The 14,755-nt window shown below is 38.6% G+C and overlaps 1 protein-coding gene across 1 annotated transcript in view; it reads right to left on the bottom strand.

The window, feature by feature from the left end:
• LOC113465845 overlaps positions 1 to 14,755 on the bottom strand; it is a 36,747-nt gene that overhangs the window by 19,780 nt on the left and 2,212 nt on the right. The window contains exons 4-9 of the mRNA XM_026820724.1: positions 14,541 to 14,750; positions 13,799 to 13,966; positions 13,536 to 13,729; positions 13,101 to 13,283; positions 12,393 to 12,486; positions 3,098 to 3,173 (exon numbers count right to left, since the gene is read on the bottom strand). Coding sequence (XP_026676525.1) covers positions 3,098 to 3,173; positions 12,393 to 12,486; positions 13,101 to 13,283; positions 13,536 to 13,729; positions 13,799 to 13,966; positions 14,541 to 14,750 — 925 coding nt within the window. The remainder of the gene's footprint in view (positions 1 to 3,097; positions 3,174 to 12,392; positions 12,487 to 13,100; positions 13,284 to 13,535; positions 13,730 to 13,798; positions 13,967 to 14,540; positions 14,751 to 14,755) is intronic.

Below are 14,755 nucleotides of genomic sequence, written 5' to 3'. Positions count from 1 at the left end.
TAGGTAAGAACCGATCTACGGCTTGAAGGACCAACTTATACTTATCTTGCTTAGCTTATCATACACCTTTCTTCTTCTTCTTCCTTTAACCTCCACTAACCTCTTTTAATCTCCATTTTCCTAACTTTCATCTCCAGTTTTCTATTTTCACCTCTACCGCCATGTTCTGAAAGCTATTAGATGCCGGTTTTAATTATAATAATTTCTTTTTCCCCAACGTCGGCGAAAATTAGTGGAGACAAGTTTCGACCGCTTTTCACTTTAGAAGATGATGGAAGGGGAGGGAATAGGGGAATAGGAGAGAGAGAGAGAGAGAGAGAAAGAGGGAGGGAGAGAGAGAGAGAGAGGGACAACGACAACGAAGGAAAGAGTGAGAAAAGAGAAAAAGGATAGACTGAAAATTGTAGAAGACAGCAGGTAATTACGAGGAAAATTGCTTTGGTGTGGCACAAAGTGTTCAAACCACTTTTGCTGAAATTAAGGTGAAAATGGCTTTTGGTAATAATGAGACGTTTTTGGTACCTTAATTTTCAGATGAGTGAAAGTGTAGTACCATTCTAGATGACTATCCTCTCATTACTATACAGGATGGACATGCTATGACACAGAACACAGAACCCATGAGTCTATTGTGGCAGTTTTTGGTAATAATGAGACGTTTTTGGTACCTTAATTTTCAGATGAGTGAAAGTGTAGTACCTTTCTAGATGACTATCATCTCATTACTACAGGATGGACATGCTATGACACAGAACCCATGAGTCTATTGTGGCAGTTTTTTAATTGCCACACAAAATAAAAGCAGTGAAACGCTTTTTTTTAGTTCAGTTCCTAGGTAGGTACCTACCTAAGTACAAGGGAACCAAAAACTTATAACTGAATTAGATCACTGAAAAAGGCAGCTCCAAGATTCTACTTGGTTGGGGCACCCTGTAACGATTATAATAGGGGATGAAGGTACAGGAGGACACAGGGTGATGTTAAAGATAAATGACATCCCTCCAAGTTAAAAGAGAACATTGTGGCAGTTTTTTAATTGCTACACAAAATAAAAGCAGTAAAACGCTTTTTTTTAGTTCAGTTCCTAGGTAGGTACCTAAGTACAAGGGAACCAAAAACTTGTAACTGAATTTGATCACTGAAAAAGGCAGCTCCAAGATTCTACTTGGTTGGGGCACCCTGTAACGATTATAATAGGGGATGAAGGTACAAGAGGCTGAATTTGATCACTGAAAAAGGCAGCTCCAAGATTCTACTTGGTTGGGGCACCCTGTAACGATTATAATAGGGGATGAAGGTACACAAGGACACAGGGTGATGTTAAAGATAAATGACATCCCTCCAAGTTAAAAGAGAACATGGATAATAATTAACTCATTTCCTTCAAGCTGTGAAGGAAAAGGCTTGACGCGTATGATGTAAGAAGGCAGTGGTGTTGTGCGAAATACTGATACATGGGCTCCTCATGTTTAAATATGAGGGAGGTGGACAAAGGAAATGTAGAGATAGGTTAAGAAAAATCAAGATAAAGTAAGGAAAGGAAAGATTTATAAAGGTGTGTCTACAGTCGACCGGCCGTCAATGGATAATAATTAACTCATTTCCTTCAAGCTGTGAAGGAAAAGGCTTGACGCGTATGATGTAAGAAGGCAGTGGTGTCGTGCGAAATACTGATCCATAGGCTCCTCACGCTTAAATATGAGGGAGGTGAGCAAAGGAAATGTAGAGATAGGTTAAGAAAAATCAAGATAAAGTAAGGAAAGGAAAGATTTACAAAGGTGTGTCCACATATAGTCGACCGGCCGTCATTGGATAATAATTAACTCATTTCCTTCAAGCTGTGAAGGAAAAGGCTTGACGCGTATGATGTAAGAAGGCAGTGGTGTCGTGCGAAATATTGATCCATATAGGCTCCTCATGTTTAAATATGAGGGAGGTGAACAAAGGAAATGTAGAGATAGGTTAAGAAAAATCAAGATAAAGTAAGGAAAGGAAAGATTTACAAAGGTGTGTCCACATATAGTCGACCGGCCGTCATTATGTCGATTGAACCGTCCACATTGCCTCGACAACATAGGTTCCGATGTCGATCGACGGCCGGTCGGGTCGACTATATGTGCAATGGACACAACATAGGGGAAAAGAAGGCAATTGAAAGGAAAATTTTGCTTTATCTGATAAAGTGTAGGGAGTCTTACGTAATAGGAGTTGGACAAAAATTAGGAAATGATAGAAGCTGTAAGAAGTTTAGAGTAACCCCATCCTGTTACCAACCCTCCGCCTCTGAGGGAGCCGGCCGTCATTATGTCGATTGAACCGTCCACATTGCCTCGACAACATAGGTTCCGATGTCGATCGACGGCCGGTCGGGTCGACTATATGTGCAATGGACACAACATAGGGGAAAAGAAGGCAATTGAAAGGAAAATTTTGCTTTATCTGATAAAGTGTAGGGAGTCTTACGTAACAGGAGTTAGACAAAAATTAGGAAATGACAGAAGCTGTAAGAAGTTTAGAGTAACCCTATGCTGTTACCAACCCTCCGCCTCTGAGGGAGTGGAGTTAGACAAAAATTAGGAAATGATAGAAGCTGTAAGAAGTTTAGAGTAACCCCATCCTGTTACCAACCCTCCGCCTCTGAGGGAGTGAATTTAACGTGATTTTAATTAAAGGACCATGTTGCACGTTGTTCATCATGTATAAGATCCACAGGCAAGAAAGCTCTCATTTAAAATTTAAATTGAATGTCGAGGTTTCCGGAGCTTTAATCAAAAGAAAAATTTCAATTCAAATTCTAGGTATTTTGTCCTGAAGGAAACTTCTTTTCTTTCTTCTTTACAACAGGTCAACACTGGAAAGCTCTCATTTAAAATTTAAATTGAATGTCGAGGTTTCCGGAGCTTTAATCAAAAGAAAAACTCCAATTCAAATTCTAGGTATTTTGTCCTGAAAGGAACTTCTTTTCTTTCTTCTTCACAACAGGTCAACACTGAATTCAATTTACAAAAGATCTAAACAAAATTTTTCCAGCACAGTCAGCTTGGAAGGTAACGTGATTGCCTTGTAAATAACTATGTACCTAGACCTAGCTGCTTACAATTTGGTATCCTTTATGTATTGATGGCTGGGCTTATTATAAAAGTAGCTCAGCTGTCCATTGATTCCATACGTACCTGTGAACATAAGAATAGGGAACTATTAAATTCTGAAACCAAGATTTTTCCGGAAAGTATCAAGCTCTGCGCTGGAGTTGAGTCCTTCAAAAGAGTTCGAATCGACAGATCTAGAAACAAAATTTTGCCAGCACGGTCAGCTTGGAAGGTAACGTGATTGCCTTGTAAATAACTATGTACCTAGACCTAGCTGCATACAATTCGGTATCCTTTATGTATTGATGGCTGGGCTTATTATACAGTAGTTTAGCTGTCCATTGATTCCATACGTACCTGTGAACATAAGAATAGGGAACTATTAAATTCTGAAACCAAGATTTTTCCGGAAAGTGTCAAGCTCTGCGCTGGAGTTGAGTCCTTCAAAAGAGTTCGAATCGACGCGGTTTTTAGTATTAAAAGAGACGCGACGTTGCATCAATATTAGCGCTAATCGACGCGGCGTCGCATCAATATTAACGCTAATCCACGCGACGTCCACCGAATGACCGCCCTACCCTAACACGAAACATAGTCCTTCTGGGTATGAAACAACCAGCACAAAAAACACCCTATTGGAAAAGTCGACTTGATTTACCGACATCTTTATAAGCGAATTCATCAAAACAGAAAGAAAAAAACTTTACTTCCAACTGGATGGTAGGTAGGGAAGAAGGAGGAAGACAGCTTGGTAGGTAGTTAGATAGGAAGACAGGCAGGTACATAAGGAGGAAAGTACATAGGTAAGTACATAGGTAGGTACATAATTAGGAGGTAGATACAGTTAGCAGGTGTTCCTGCTAATGATAATGGCTCTGGTATTAAATGACTTGCTCCTTACTGGAGTGAATGGGGAGAGGTACTTTAAAGGTAAGTAGGTAGGTTGGTGGGTGGGTGGGTAGGTACTTCGAGAGGTAGGGACATTATTAAGAGGTAGAGAAAATTAATAAGGTAAGTAGATAGATAATTGAGACAAGAATAAAAGATGGAAATAATGAAAAGAGAGATATATAGAGTAAAGAAGAGGAGAGAGAGAGAGAGAAAGCAAGAGAGGAGGAGGAGAAGAAGAAGAAGAAGAAGAAGAAGAAGAAGAAGAAGAAGAAGAAGGAGATAGAAAGAGAGAAATAGAGACGTAAATAGCATTGGGGAAAGTGACACATCCACTATTTCTAAAACAAAAATAAGGAAAAACATTGCTTAGTAATAATAGAATCTACCTAGGTAGGTCTAGCTGAAGGACCTTAAAAGGTCTAGTGGGGGACCTCAAACAGGGAGTAGACCAGCTTAGTCTGGCTGGGAAACTTAAACAGGGAGTAGACCAGCTTAGTCTGGCTGGGAAACTTAAACAGGGAGTAGACCAGCTTAGTCTGGCTGGGGGACCTCAAACAGGGAGTAGACCAGCTTAGTCTGGCTGGGAAACTTAAACAGGGACTGTGCCCGCCTGAAATTTCCCTTGCTTAACAAATAGCAAAGGTTGAGAGCGAAGGAAAAGAGAGGGATAAAGAGAGAGAGAAGGAAAGAGAGGGAGAGAGAGAGGGAAAGAGAGAGAGAAAAGAAATATAGGTAGGGGAAAGAGAAATATAGATTAGAGATGGAGGGAGGAGGGAGGGATAGAAGAAGAGAGAAAGAGAAATTTAGAGGGAAAAGAGAATATGGAGAGGGAAAAGGAGAGAGGAGGAGCCACATAGGAGGGGTGACATGAATGATATATTCATATATGGGGAGTAATACAATTAGGTATAGCAGTGGTAGCATTCAAAACAGCAGAAATTTCATGAAATACCTGATAATAAAATTATCATAATAATTTCATTAGTTTGTTCCATGGGACAAGAGCTCTCCCTCCCTCTTTCTCTGTCCTTTTCCCTCTCTCTCTCTCTCTCTACTCCCTCTCTCTCTCTTTCTCTCAATAAGTTGGGCCTTAGCTTCGGGCTTAGGATATGTTATATTGTAAAATTAAAAAGCGTGTTAAATGTACACAACTTGTGTGAAAAGTAAGTGAGCGATTTATAAAGAACTACTCTTTTCAGTGAACTACTCAGTGAATGAGTCAGATCCTAAAATATACAACAACTCACTCTTCAGTTCCCTATAGGCACCCACAGTCCTACACTTCTCCACAATGAAGTAATGAACTGCTCTTTGTTATTGACACTTGTAAGTTGTAAATCGACAAAAGCTGAAGAAATATGAAGCCATTTTTATGGAGCGAAAAAGAATGTCTCTTCTAATTTTTCATTAAAGTTTCTTTAAAAAAGTTTTTTTTTATAAACAAAAAAGTAACTTCTTGAGTTGTTTAACCTCTTCTGGTCAGTGATTGTACACGTTTTAAAAATAAATTCTTCAATTTAATTTTATTTCATTTGATTTTACAAGAATTTACACCTAAAAGGATAAAAATTCATAGTTTCAGAGGTATGTATTAGGATTAAGTGAAGTTAAAGATGTAGGTGCCTACCTAGAAGGTACCAACCTGGGTAATTCACAGGAAATATGTAATTTTATTCACCTCACACATGACTGAAGAATGGTGACCGATCCTATCGAAATAGTAAAGATCAATTAAAATAAATGAATGGAGTTCTGAATTAGAGCGGAAAAGCAAGGGCATGTACCAATCATGCCATTAGTTGTGTAAATGTGACACATCCTCTAAAAGCTGAAAATGAAATTTAAAAGAAAAGTGGCAACACAACAAACCGTGTTCAACAGGGTTAATTCAATTGGTGGGATGTGTGTGATGGGTGTGGTGTGTGTGTGGTGGGATGTGTGTGATGGGTGTGGTTTGTGTGGTGTGTGTGTGTGGTGGATGTGGTGTGTGGTGGTGGATGTGTGATGGGTGTGGTGTGATGGGATGTGTGTGATGGGTGTGGTGTGTGTGGGGGGAGTGTATTTGTGTGTGTGTGGTGGTCCCGTACAAAGGACGGGTCAACCACTAGTCATTTCATGTAAGTAAAATCAAAAATCAAATCAATAATAATAAAGTGAATATTGAACAAATAGGTAGGCACATAGGTACTGATTATCTTTAACTACGATCGAATAAACTACGGCTAATGATTCCCGGAGGGACGGGCCCAGCTTGTTATGGTTAACGATGAACTGCTTTGTTTCAAATTGAATGTATTCCTCTTCACCAGTTTCGTATTGAAGTATCCATCATCTTCTGGAACACCCTGTATGCATTTCTCAAATTTATTTAAATTGCCTTTGCCCTTGTTCACTCTAGAAGCGTGGTAGGTGCCAAAGTGGAAGGAAGACAGGATAGGAGAAAGCCAGCCGTTCCGAGAACGAACATTATCCCATCAGGATAAAATCCGCCCCGGGCGGGAATCGAAGTTGTATTTTAGTCTTCAAGAATCTTATATTCTCATGATTTTCCAATTCAAATTTTTCACTTGGATTTCCAATTATCGAAAAATCGGATTTTTTGCTTCTCCTGAAAAATTTTCAAAATGACTCATACGCTGTTTTGTTTTATAAACGCACAGAAAAGTAGTTTCTTTTTATCTAAATTGCAGTCCAGGTATATAAAATAAAGTTAGGTAGGTGCCAAAGTGATTTTACTTGTTGAGACGAGAACTCTTTGATGTCAAGTTTTCAATATTTCCCTTATGCCTAGGTCCCTATAGGAACAGGAACAGTGTTGACTCCAGGCCTTGGTCCTCAAGCAGGAAGGGAGAGTCTTTTCAGTTCTGGGATATAAATTTGGCGACCTGAGTAATATTGGGAAAATCCTCAATATCAGTAGTGGGACTAGTGGGCGTAGTAGTAAAGTGAACTCTAGAACTCACTAGGTGACAGAACCCTCAGGCCAGTCACCCACTATCAGGCGCAGACCTTTTCAGCCGTACCTGTCAGGTCTACCTAATAGTGAGTGGCTGACCTTACCTACGCTACGTGTTCACTGATGTGATGCGGGGAAAATCCAAATCGGATAGGCGTGACTATCTTGAGTTATGGCAAAATACTAAAAGTTTCTTGAAAAGAGACCCTACGATAATACGATGACCTCTCTCTCTCTCTCTCTCTCTCTCTCTCTCTCTCTCTCTCTCTCTCTCTCTCTCTCTCTCTCTCTCTCTCTCTTGCTGATGAAGCGAGTCAGTTTTTGTCAGAGATAAGATCTGAAATGAATTTCTCATTAGAATAGGTTAGGTAGATAGTTCCATACAGGTTATACGTATAAGCACCAGGTAGGTAGATGTATACCTATTTAGTGGAGAAGTTACGTAACTAACTTTACTACCTATCCTGGTTAGAAAAAGTCACTAGAATTTAGTATTTTAGGTCGTTTTTCCCAGGGCTGAGTTTTGAGCCTTTTATAACAGATCAAGGTTGACCAATGACAACACCTGTAATTTTAAAAAGTTCACTTTTTCTCTAGGATGTACTGTAATCCCGTAACGGTCGATCCCGTTTCAAAATGGCGGCTAAAAAAAGGTTTTTTTAAAACAAAACTCCGAAAAAGTAACTTTAAAAGGTCGAAAATTCAATTTTTAAATGCCGTTCTAATGAAAAAGTTCAAAGAGTTATGACGTCAGATTTCACGTCAAAATGCGCAGAAACGCTTGCGCACAAACAAACGAAGCGGGAGTCATAAATTATGACGTCATCGCCTACGGGAGCGTATGCCGTGACGTCAAACTCCACAATTTACCGGTATTTTTTAAATAGATTTATCTCGGTATCTAGAAGTCGTAGAAAAATTCTGTTGGTCCTCATTTTTCCTGCTTTATGACTTTGAAACATCACCCCAGTAAGCGCAACTGATCTATTGTATTCAAAATTTAGAATTTTCACGAAACCGTTCCAAACAAAAGTTTTTGAGAGAAGTTGATTTCCTTCCTTGTTTCTCGTTTTCAGGGAGATCCTGTATTTATCGTACATACTTATGTCTGTCTATCAGATTTAGGCAAGAGGTCTGAGTATTAGTTGCAGGCTCCAAACATTCAAATAATCTCTTTTTAATGATGAACTTGGATTTTCCCCTCTGGAATGGAAATAATAGGTACCTACCTAGTAGGTACCTACCTACTTACGTTGTAAATTTGTAATGCCAGGTAAGTAAACAATGAGTTTACCTCTAAATATACGCATTTTGTAGGTGCCTACAACATATGTATTAAAATTATTTGTAGGTAATTATTACAAGTAATATTATGAAGGAACTAAGGTTCAGACATGCAATTTAATTGCAGTGCAAATATGTATAATGTATATATGTACCTTTATTACCATTGAAAATATATAGGTAGGTATCTATCATATATCTAACTGTTGTTAGAATCACATAGAAACAAAAGTGGACATAGAAATAATTATTATAATAATATATTTATTACAATGTAAGTATTTATGTTGTTTATCTTCTAGTCATATAATAGGACTTAAATATTTATAATTTATGAACAAAATAATGTTCATCTATTTTTCAAAATTATAAGACCATCGTGTTTACCCGTGACATGTTTAACTAGCGGAATGAATTTCCCTTCATACCTATGTACATGATGAATTAATGATTGACATAAGAAGGAAAGTTTGCCAATTAAAAACCTATTAGACCTAGTTACAAACATTTAATTGAGAATAATTGCCGCTTTTCCCACCACACACTCCCCTGACAAACTTTACCAAAGACAAGAGATCCAGAGGCGAAGAAAACACACGGTAGATTTTTCCAATTAGTATTCAATTAGCCCTCCCCCCTCTCCTCTTCTCTAGGAATATAAATTACCAAAAGATAAATTGCAATTTATTCGGTGAGAGGTATACAGGGGGTGAAGAAAGTTTGGTGACGCCAATATACAGGGTGTCCGAAAGGTGAAAAAAGAGCCAAACCTCCTTTGCTCCTTTTGGTAAAAACAGGTTTTACAATGCCGAATGTTGTTAAGAATCAGTTCCAAAAAGAATAATTAGATTGTTATCTCCATTGTTCGTCAAGATACCTGTAAAACATTGTTCCATTGTTCGTCAAGATACCACTTCCATGACGATCAAAAACTTTCAAGCTGCTTAAATTCTAATTTTCTCTTAAGGTCCTTTTTGAATAACCCTTTAATTTTTAGCCCGTCCGATAGTAATAAAAAAAGGTCTAGACGGGAGCGTATGCCGTGACGTCAAAGTTCACGATTTACCGGTATTTTTTATATCGATTTATCTCGGTATCTAGAAGTCGTAGAAGAATACTTTCATTAAAAGAAAAATTACGTAAGTCCTCATTTTTCCTGCTCTATGACTTTGAAACATCACCTAAGTAAGCGCAACTGTTCTATTCACATCAGGAGGTGCTTGAACTGCTTACTACACCACTGACGGGTATTTCAATATTACAGATTATACCGAAAATAAAGAAGGAAGAAAAAGTCCAAACTTCATCTTCAAGTCTTCAAGTACTTTTCTAATAACAAGAAGCTTGTGTACGAGAAATGTAGGAAATAGAGAGAGAGAGAGAGTAGAGGGAATGAGAGAGATAACTGATATGCCAGAGGAAATAGAACGTCAATGTTTTTGTAGAAATTGTGAAAAACCTTTTTCTCATTCTGAGTGAAATCAAGCGAATCAAGTAAAGGCGGAAAGTGAATGGAAATAGTTAAGTAGGTACCTACCTAATGGAAGTAATGAAAATGTGTATTGTCACTGAGAGATTGAGGAAGAGAATGACAAAGAGAGAGAGGGAGAAAGAATGATAGAGAGAGGGAGAGAGAGAAAGGGGAGAGAATGAGGAAGAGAGCGAGAGAAATGCAAAAAATGATAGATAGAGAGGGAGAGAGATATTCGGGAGGTTCAGAAAGACATACATAATACATATATGAAACAGAATCAAAGTTCATAACATGTGTGCCTACTATAGTGATTGTACCTATTTTCTGCACCTATTCTTAAGAAGTAGGTATTAGGGACTTTGGTTCTACCACAAGGGGCTCTTATAAAGTCACCGCAAATCCATACCTGTAATACAAAAGTAACTAAACACAGCTGTTCATCATCATAGAATTCATAGATAGGTACCTACATAAAAGTATAACCTATAATACGAGTATACCCATAACCCATAACAACCTGTAATAAAAGTTATGGGATGACGTTAAAATACATTATGGTGACAAGATAAAAAAAAAATGTCCTGATGGTTTTCTACCACCAAGGTCATGGTAAAAAAAAATGTGGAGAGCACGCACGTGTGACAATAACATCTTTGACATTGACAAGACACTTGCCATCATTATCTTTTGTCGAAGAAAATACTCGAGAAAAAAAATCGACATCGACATAATGACTGATGTCAAGGGAGACTCTACCTCTTTGGAAATATTTACGGTGGTGAGGATAAGAAAGAACGATACAACGAACAACAATGAAAAAAATCGAAAAAAAAAAAAAAAATGTGTGTAAAGTTGGGAACGGTAATGTAACAAAAGAAGAGAGGAAAAAAGAATGATACAACAAACAACAACGAAAAATCTGTGTGGAAAGTTGTAAACCGGTACCTAGTGTACCAAAAGAAAAGAAGAAAGAAAAGATACAACGAACAACGAAAAAAATACTTGCACCTATGTGAAAGATGGAAACGGTAGTGTACCAAAAGAAGAGAAGAAGAAAGAAATGAAGAAGGAATGAGAAAGGGTAGGTTGAATTGTGTGGAGAAATTCGATACATGAGGAACATGAAAAGAAAGGTGGAAATACCAAACGAAGAGAAAGAATGGAAAGAAAGGATGGTAAAGGAATAACAAATGAAAGGTGGAAATGTGTATACCAAAAGAGCAGGTGAAGGAGTAGAAATAGAAAGCAAATATGGAGGAGACACATGATAGGAAAGTTGGAAAAGTATGTACCAAAAGCAGAGTAAGAGGAGTGGAAAGAAAATATTGAGAAGGAAAAGAAAGGAAAGGTAGGAAATGTACGTACCAAAAGAAGAGGAGAAAAAGTAGAGGGAAAATATGAACAAGGAACATGAAAGGAAATGTAGAGTAGGAATGCCATAGGCATAACCATACTTTCAAACAAAGTTTGTTTCTATTTGTTCGCCTATATTATTACGTATTTTATGTACGTACCTAAATAAAGTTTGAAGAGAATGTTTCATAATAATGCTAATAAAAACAAGGAAGAGATGAAGAAGGGATTTGGAGAACGAGAAAGTGAAGGGACGTAGTGGAAGGAGGAGAAGGATAGAACGAGTAAAAGTAAGAAGTTGAATCTTGAAGAATAGAAGAAGGAAGAAAAGTTGAAGGCGAAGACGAAGGAAAAAAAAACAACCAGAAGAAGAAGACGAATAAGAAGAGGACGACTAAGAATAAGAAGAAGATAAAGAAGAACATCAACCAGAAGAAGAAGGAGGAGAAGGAGGAAGAAGAAGAAAAATAAAAAGAAGGAGGAGGAGAAGAGAAAACAAATGAGGAAATGGAATAGAAATGGATGAAGACAGGGAAGAAGTGTGGAGCAAAAGTGCAATCATAAGTTGGAGAAATACGGTGTACGTACTGGAGGTACTTATTTCGTCAGTGAAGCGGAATTTATGAAGTTATATTTGGAACCTTGCCATTGACATTGGTCATGAATTTGTTATTACCTATTCGTTTTCTGTCTGCGGAATCTACGGTTTTTTCTATATTCCTGTGAAGGTTTTTAGCTGAATTCCTTTTAGGAATGAGCTATTTTCAGAAAAGTCACAACTTTGGGTGTTTTTTTGGGTCTTTTGGGTCACTACGAAGCTATTCGCTATGAAAACTCATTTTGTTGATAACTTATACCCAAGTAACTACTCAGGACCCCGGATTATGGAGATCGAGAGAAAATTAGAGAGAGAGAGAGAGAGAGAGAGAGAGATTTTTAGAATTTCTTGAGAGAGAGAGATATTTGAATTTCTTGTGGGGAACTAACAGAGGTCCTTACCCAGATGAGTTGAAAATTGGGCTCATTTATCAGAAGTGGATACTAGATATTTACAAAATTAGTATTTTACTTTCAATTTTTTAGCATTTTTTCCCGGGGGGCTTGAAATTTGGGAACCTTGGAAAAAAAAGCTTAATCTGCCAAAGGGGGCTGAGCCACTTGAAATCTCAGAGCACCCATTACAGTAAATTTTCACCCAGAGGGGGTGTGAAAATAGGAAAGAGAAATATTACTCTATTTTAGAAAGATAGAAGGTTAGGGAAGGAGAGAGATGAAAGAAGGGAATGAAATATTAGGTATTTTGTAGAATCTAATAGTTGATCTTTTTTTTTCATTTTGAACGTGCCCTCATTGAAAGACAGATGGCCGGAATGTTGAGGGTTCAGAATACGACTCGGGGGTTTCCTGATGCTGGCTTCAGATAGCCATTCGATGTTCTCCTGAAATTCGAGAAAAAAATTATTTTTATTTTGGTTAATTTTTTGGAGTACCCATGGATAGGTACTGTCTAATAAGTGTAATTATAATCCAATTCAATACATTGGAAGCCAGCTTAAACCATGAAATTATCGGTTTAGGATGAAATCTGTCCCGGCAGGAATCGAACCCACAACTTGGCGCTTAGAAACGCGCTACCCTCTAATCTAACTGGGCCGAAAAAAGTTTTCGATCATACCCAGATTTGTATGAGTGCCGTAAAAATATGTATTTATGCAATGTGCAAGGCAACATTATTAGTGATGTCAAACAACCAAAACATTGAGAGAAGTAGTGGAGATAAACAATCAAAACATAATTATATAGGTAGGTATTATAATAATTAGTGGAGATGCCAGACAATCAAAATATAGCCAATAGCAAGCCTAGTTAGCGTGCTAGGTCACGGGTTCGATTCCCGCCCGGGACGAACACATAAGGTTCGTTCTCGGAGCGGCTGGCTCCTATTCTGTCTTAATTATCTTCGATTTCGAGACGATAAGACCTAAAACTCCGTTGTTCCAGGTCCGTTTGTGACCGTTTTTTCTCTCTTTTTAAGAAATCGAAGTTAGTATACCTGTGATTTGCAAGCCTTGGTAAAATACTCGAGCCACTGATACGCCACAGATTCAGACTCAGCGGCCAAATCCAAAATGTAGTTGTTAGGTTTGGATATTCTGAAGCTGTGAGGTCTCTCTAACCCGGATGTGGTTTCTATGGAAGAATCATGCAACACGAGGGCACCTAATGGTATTGTTTCCTGAGGGATAGAAAGGGAAGAGGCAATTTTATCAAGGTAAATAATAATTTCTCTGTTTTTGAGACAGGCCAGTCTCACAGAGTTGGAAGGATTGAGTTAACAGGCTTTAGACGACTGGAAAACATATTTGAAGGAAAAATCATCGACAAGCGAACCAGAGGCAGACCTAGAGCAAGCTATTAAGGTATGGGCAACACATCTTTGTCCACAATAAAGTAAGTCTAATAAAAACATGTACAATAATATACTCACGGATTCAGTCTTATAGTAGTAAAGGCAGTTGTCTTGTTTTAGACAAAAGTGTCTTTGGACCCAAATTTCATCGGACTGGGAATACTTCCACAGGGGACCGGAGAAGATGTGCAAATTCCGTGAGCTTAGATTGGACAGGGAGGGCGTCAGCACATCGCAAGTCCTTGCTACCTCTAACTCCATCGTGTCTGATACTGGAAAAGACAGAAAAAAGATTCATAAAGCTCCGAGGAAATACGACTTCATGATGTCTCACCAAGAACAGTTGTCTTGTTTTAGACAAAAGTGTCTTTGGACCCAAATTTCATCGGACTGGGAATACTTCCACAGGGGACCGGAGAAGATGTGCAGATTCCGTGAGCTTAGATTGGACAGGGAGGGCGTCAGCACATCGCAAGTCCTTGCTACCTCCAACTCCATCGTGTCTGATACTGGATAAGACAGAAAAAAGATTCATAAAGCTCCGAGGAAATAGACTTCATGATGTCTCACCAAGATCCAAACAATCTACTACTTAAAACATATATACCTATAGCTACTATATTATGCCTATATATTATTCGGACAGAGTGTTACTTACGGTTGGATTACAAGAGACCGGTAGACAGTCCAGCTGAAAGCGTGTCAACTAGCAGGGGTGAATTGGTAACCAGTTGAATGGCACACATACCCCTGTGGTTAGTTTACTTGTTAGTCTAGCTAACTGGCGCTGTCATTGGCCTCATGTGAACATGACTGGCGGCCAGTAACATTTCAGTGGAAAAGTCGGTCTAGTGTACTGGCTTGAAGAACCAGCCTCAGTGTTGTACTGGTTAACGCGTTGGACTTCGGATCTGGAGGTTGGTGGTTCGAGTCCAAGTCAAGACATACAATTTATCTAGGTGTATTAATTGGGGCATTTGTGACAAGCATTTGAGTATGCTTGATGCAAATAAAATTCCTCCTCTACTGGCTTGAGGAGTAAGTTTCTTTGAGGTGTAGGTTTGAAGCTTTACACATACTCACCTCCTTTGGTGATCTCCAGGACTTCGTTATGACTACTATTAGCCACGTAGATATTGTTAATCCTCATGATAATGTCTCCTACTTCCAGGCCAGAATTCTCAGCCGGCATATTGGGCTCAATGGCAGTCACCACCGTAGGATAGTCACCAAATATTCGAAACCCAAAGCTACCCGATGGCGTTTTCTTCACGGTCACGATTTTGTCGCTGTCTGAA

This window comes from Diaphorina citri, unplaced genomic scaffold (assembly GCF_000475195.1).
Source record: "Diaphorina citri unplaced genomic scaffold, Diaci psyllid genome assembly version 1.1 scaffold170, whole genome shotgun sequence".
NCBI classification, from domain to species: domain Eukaryota; kingdom Metazoa; phylum Arthropoda; class Insecta; order Hemiptera; family Psyllidae; genus Diaphorina; species Diaphorina citri.
Note: the sequence above shows the minus strand (reverse complement) of the source record. Positions and strands in the feature narration are given on the sequence as shown.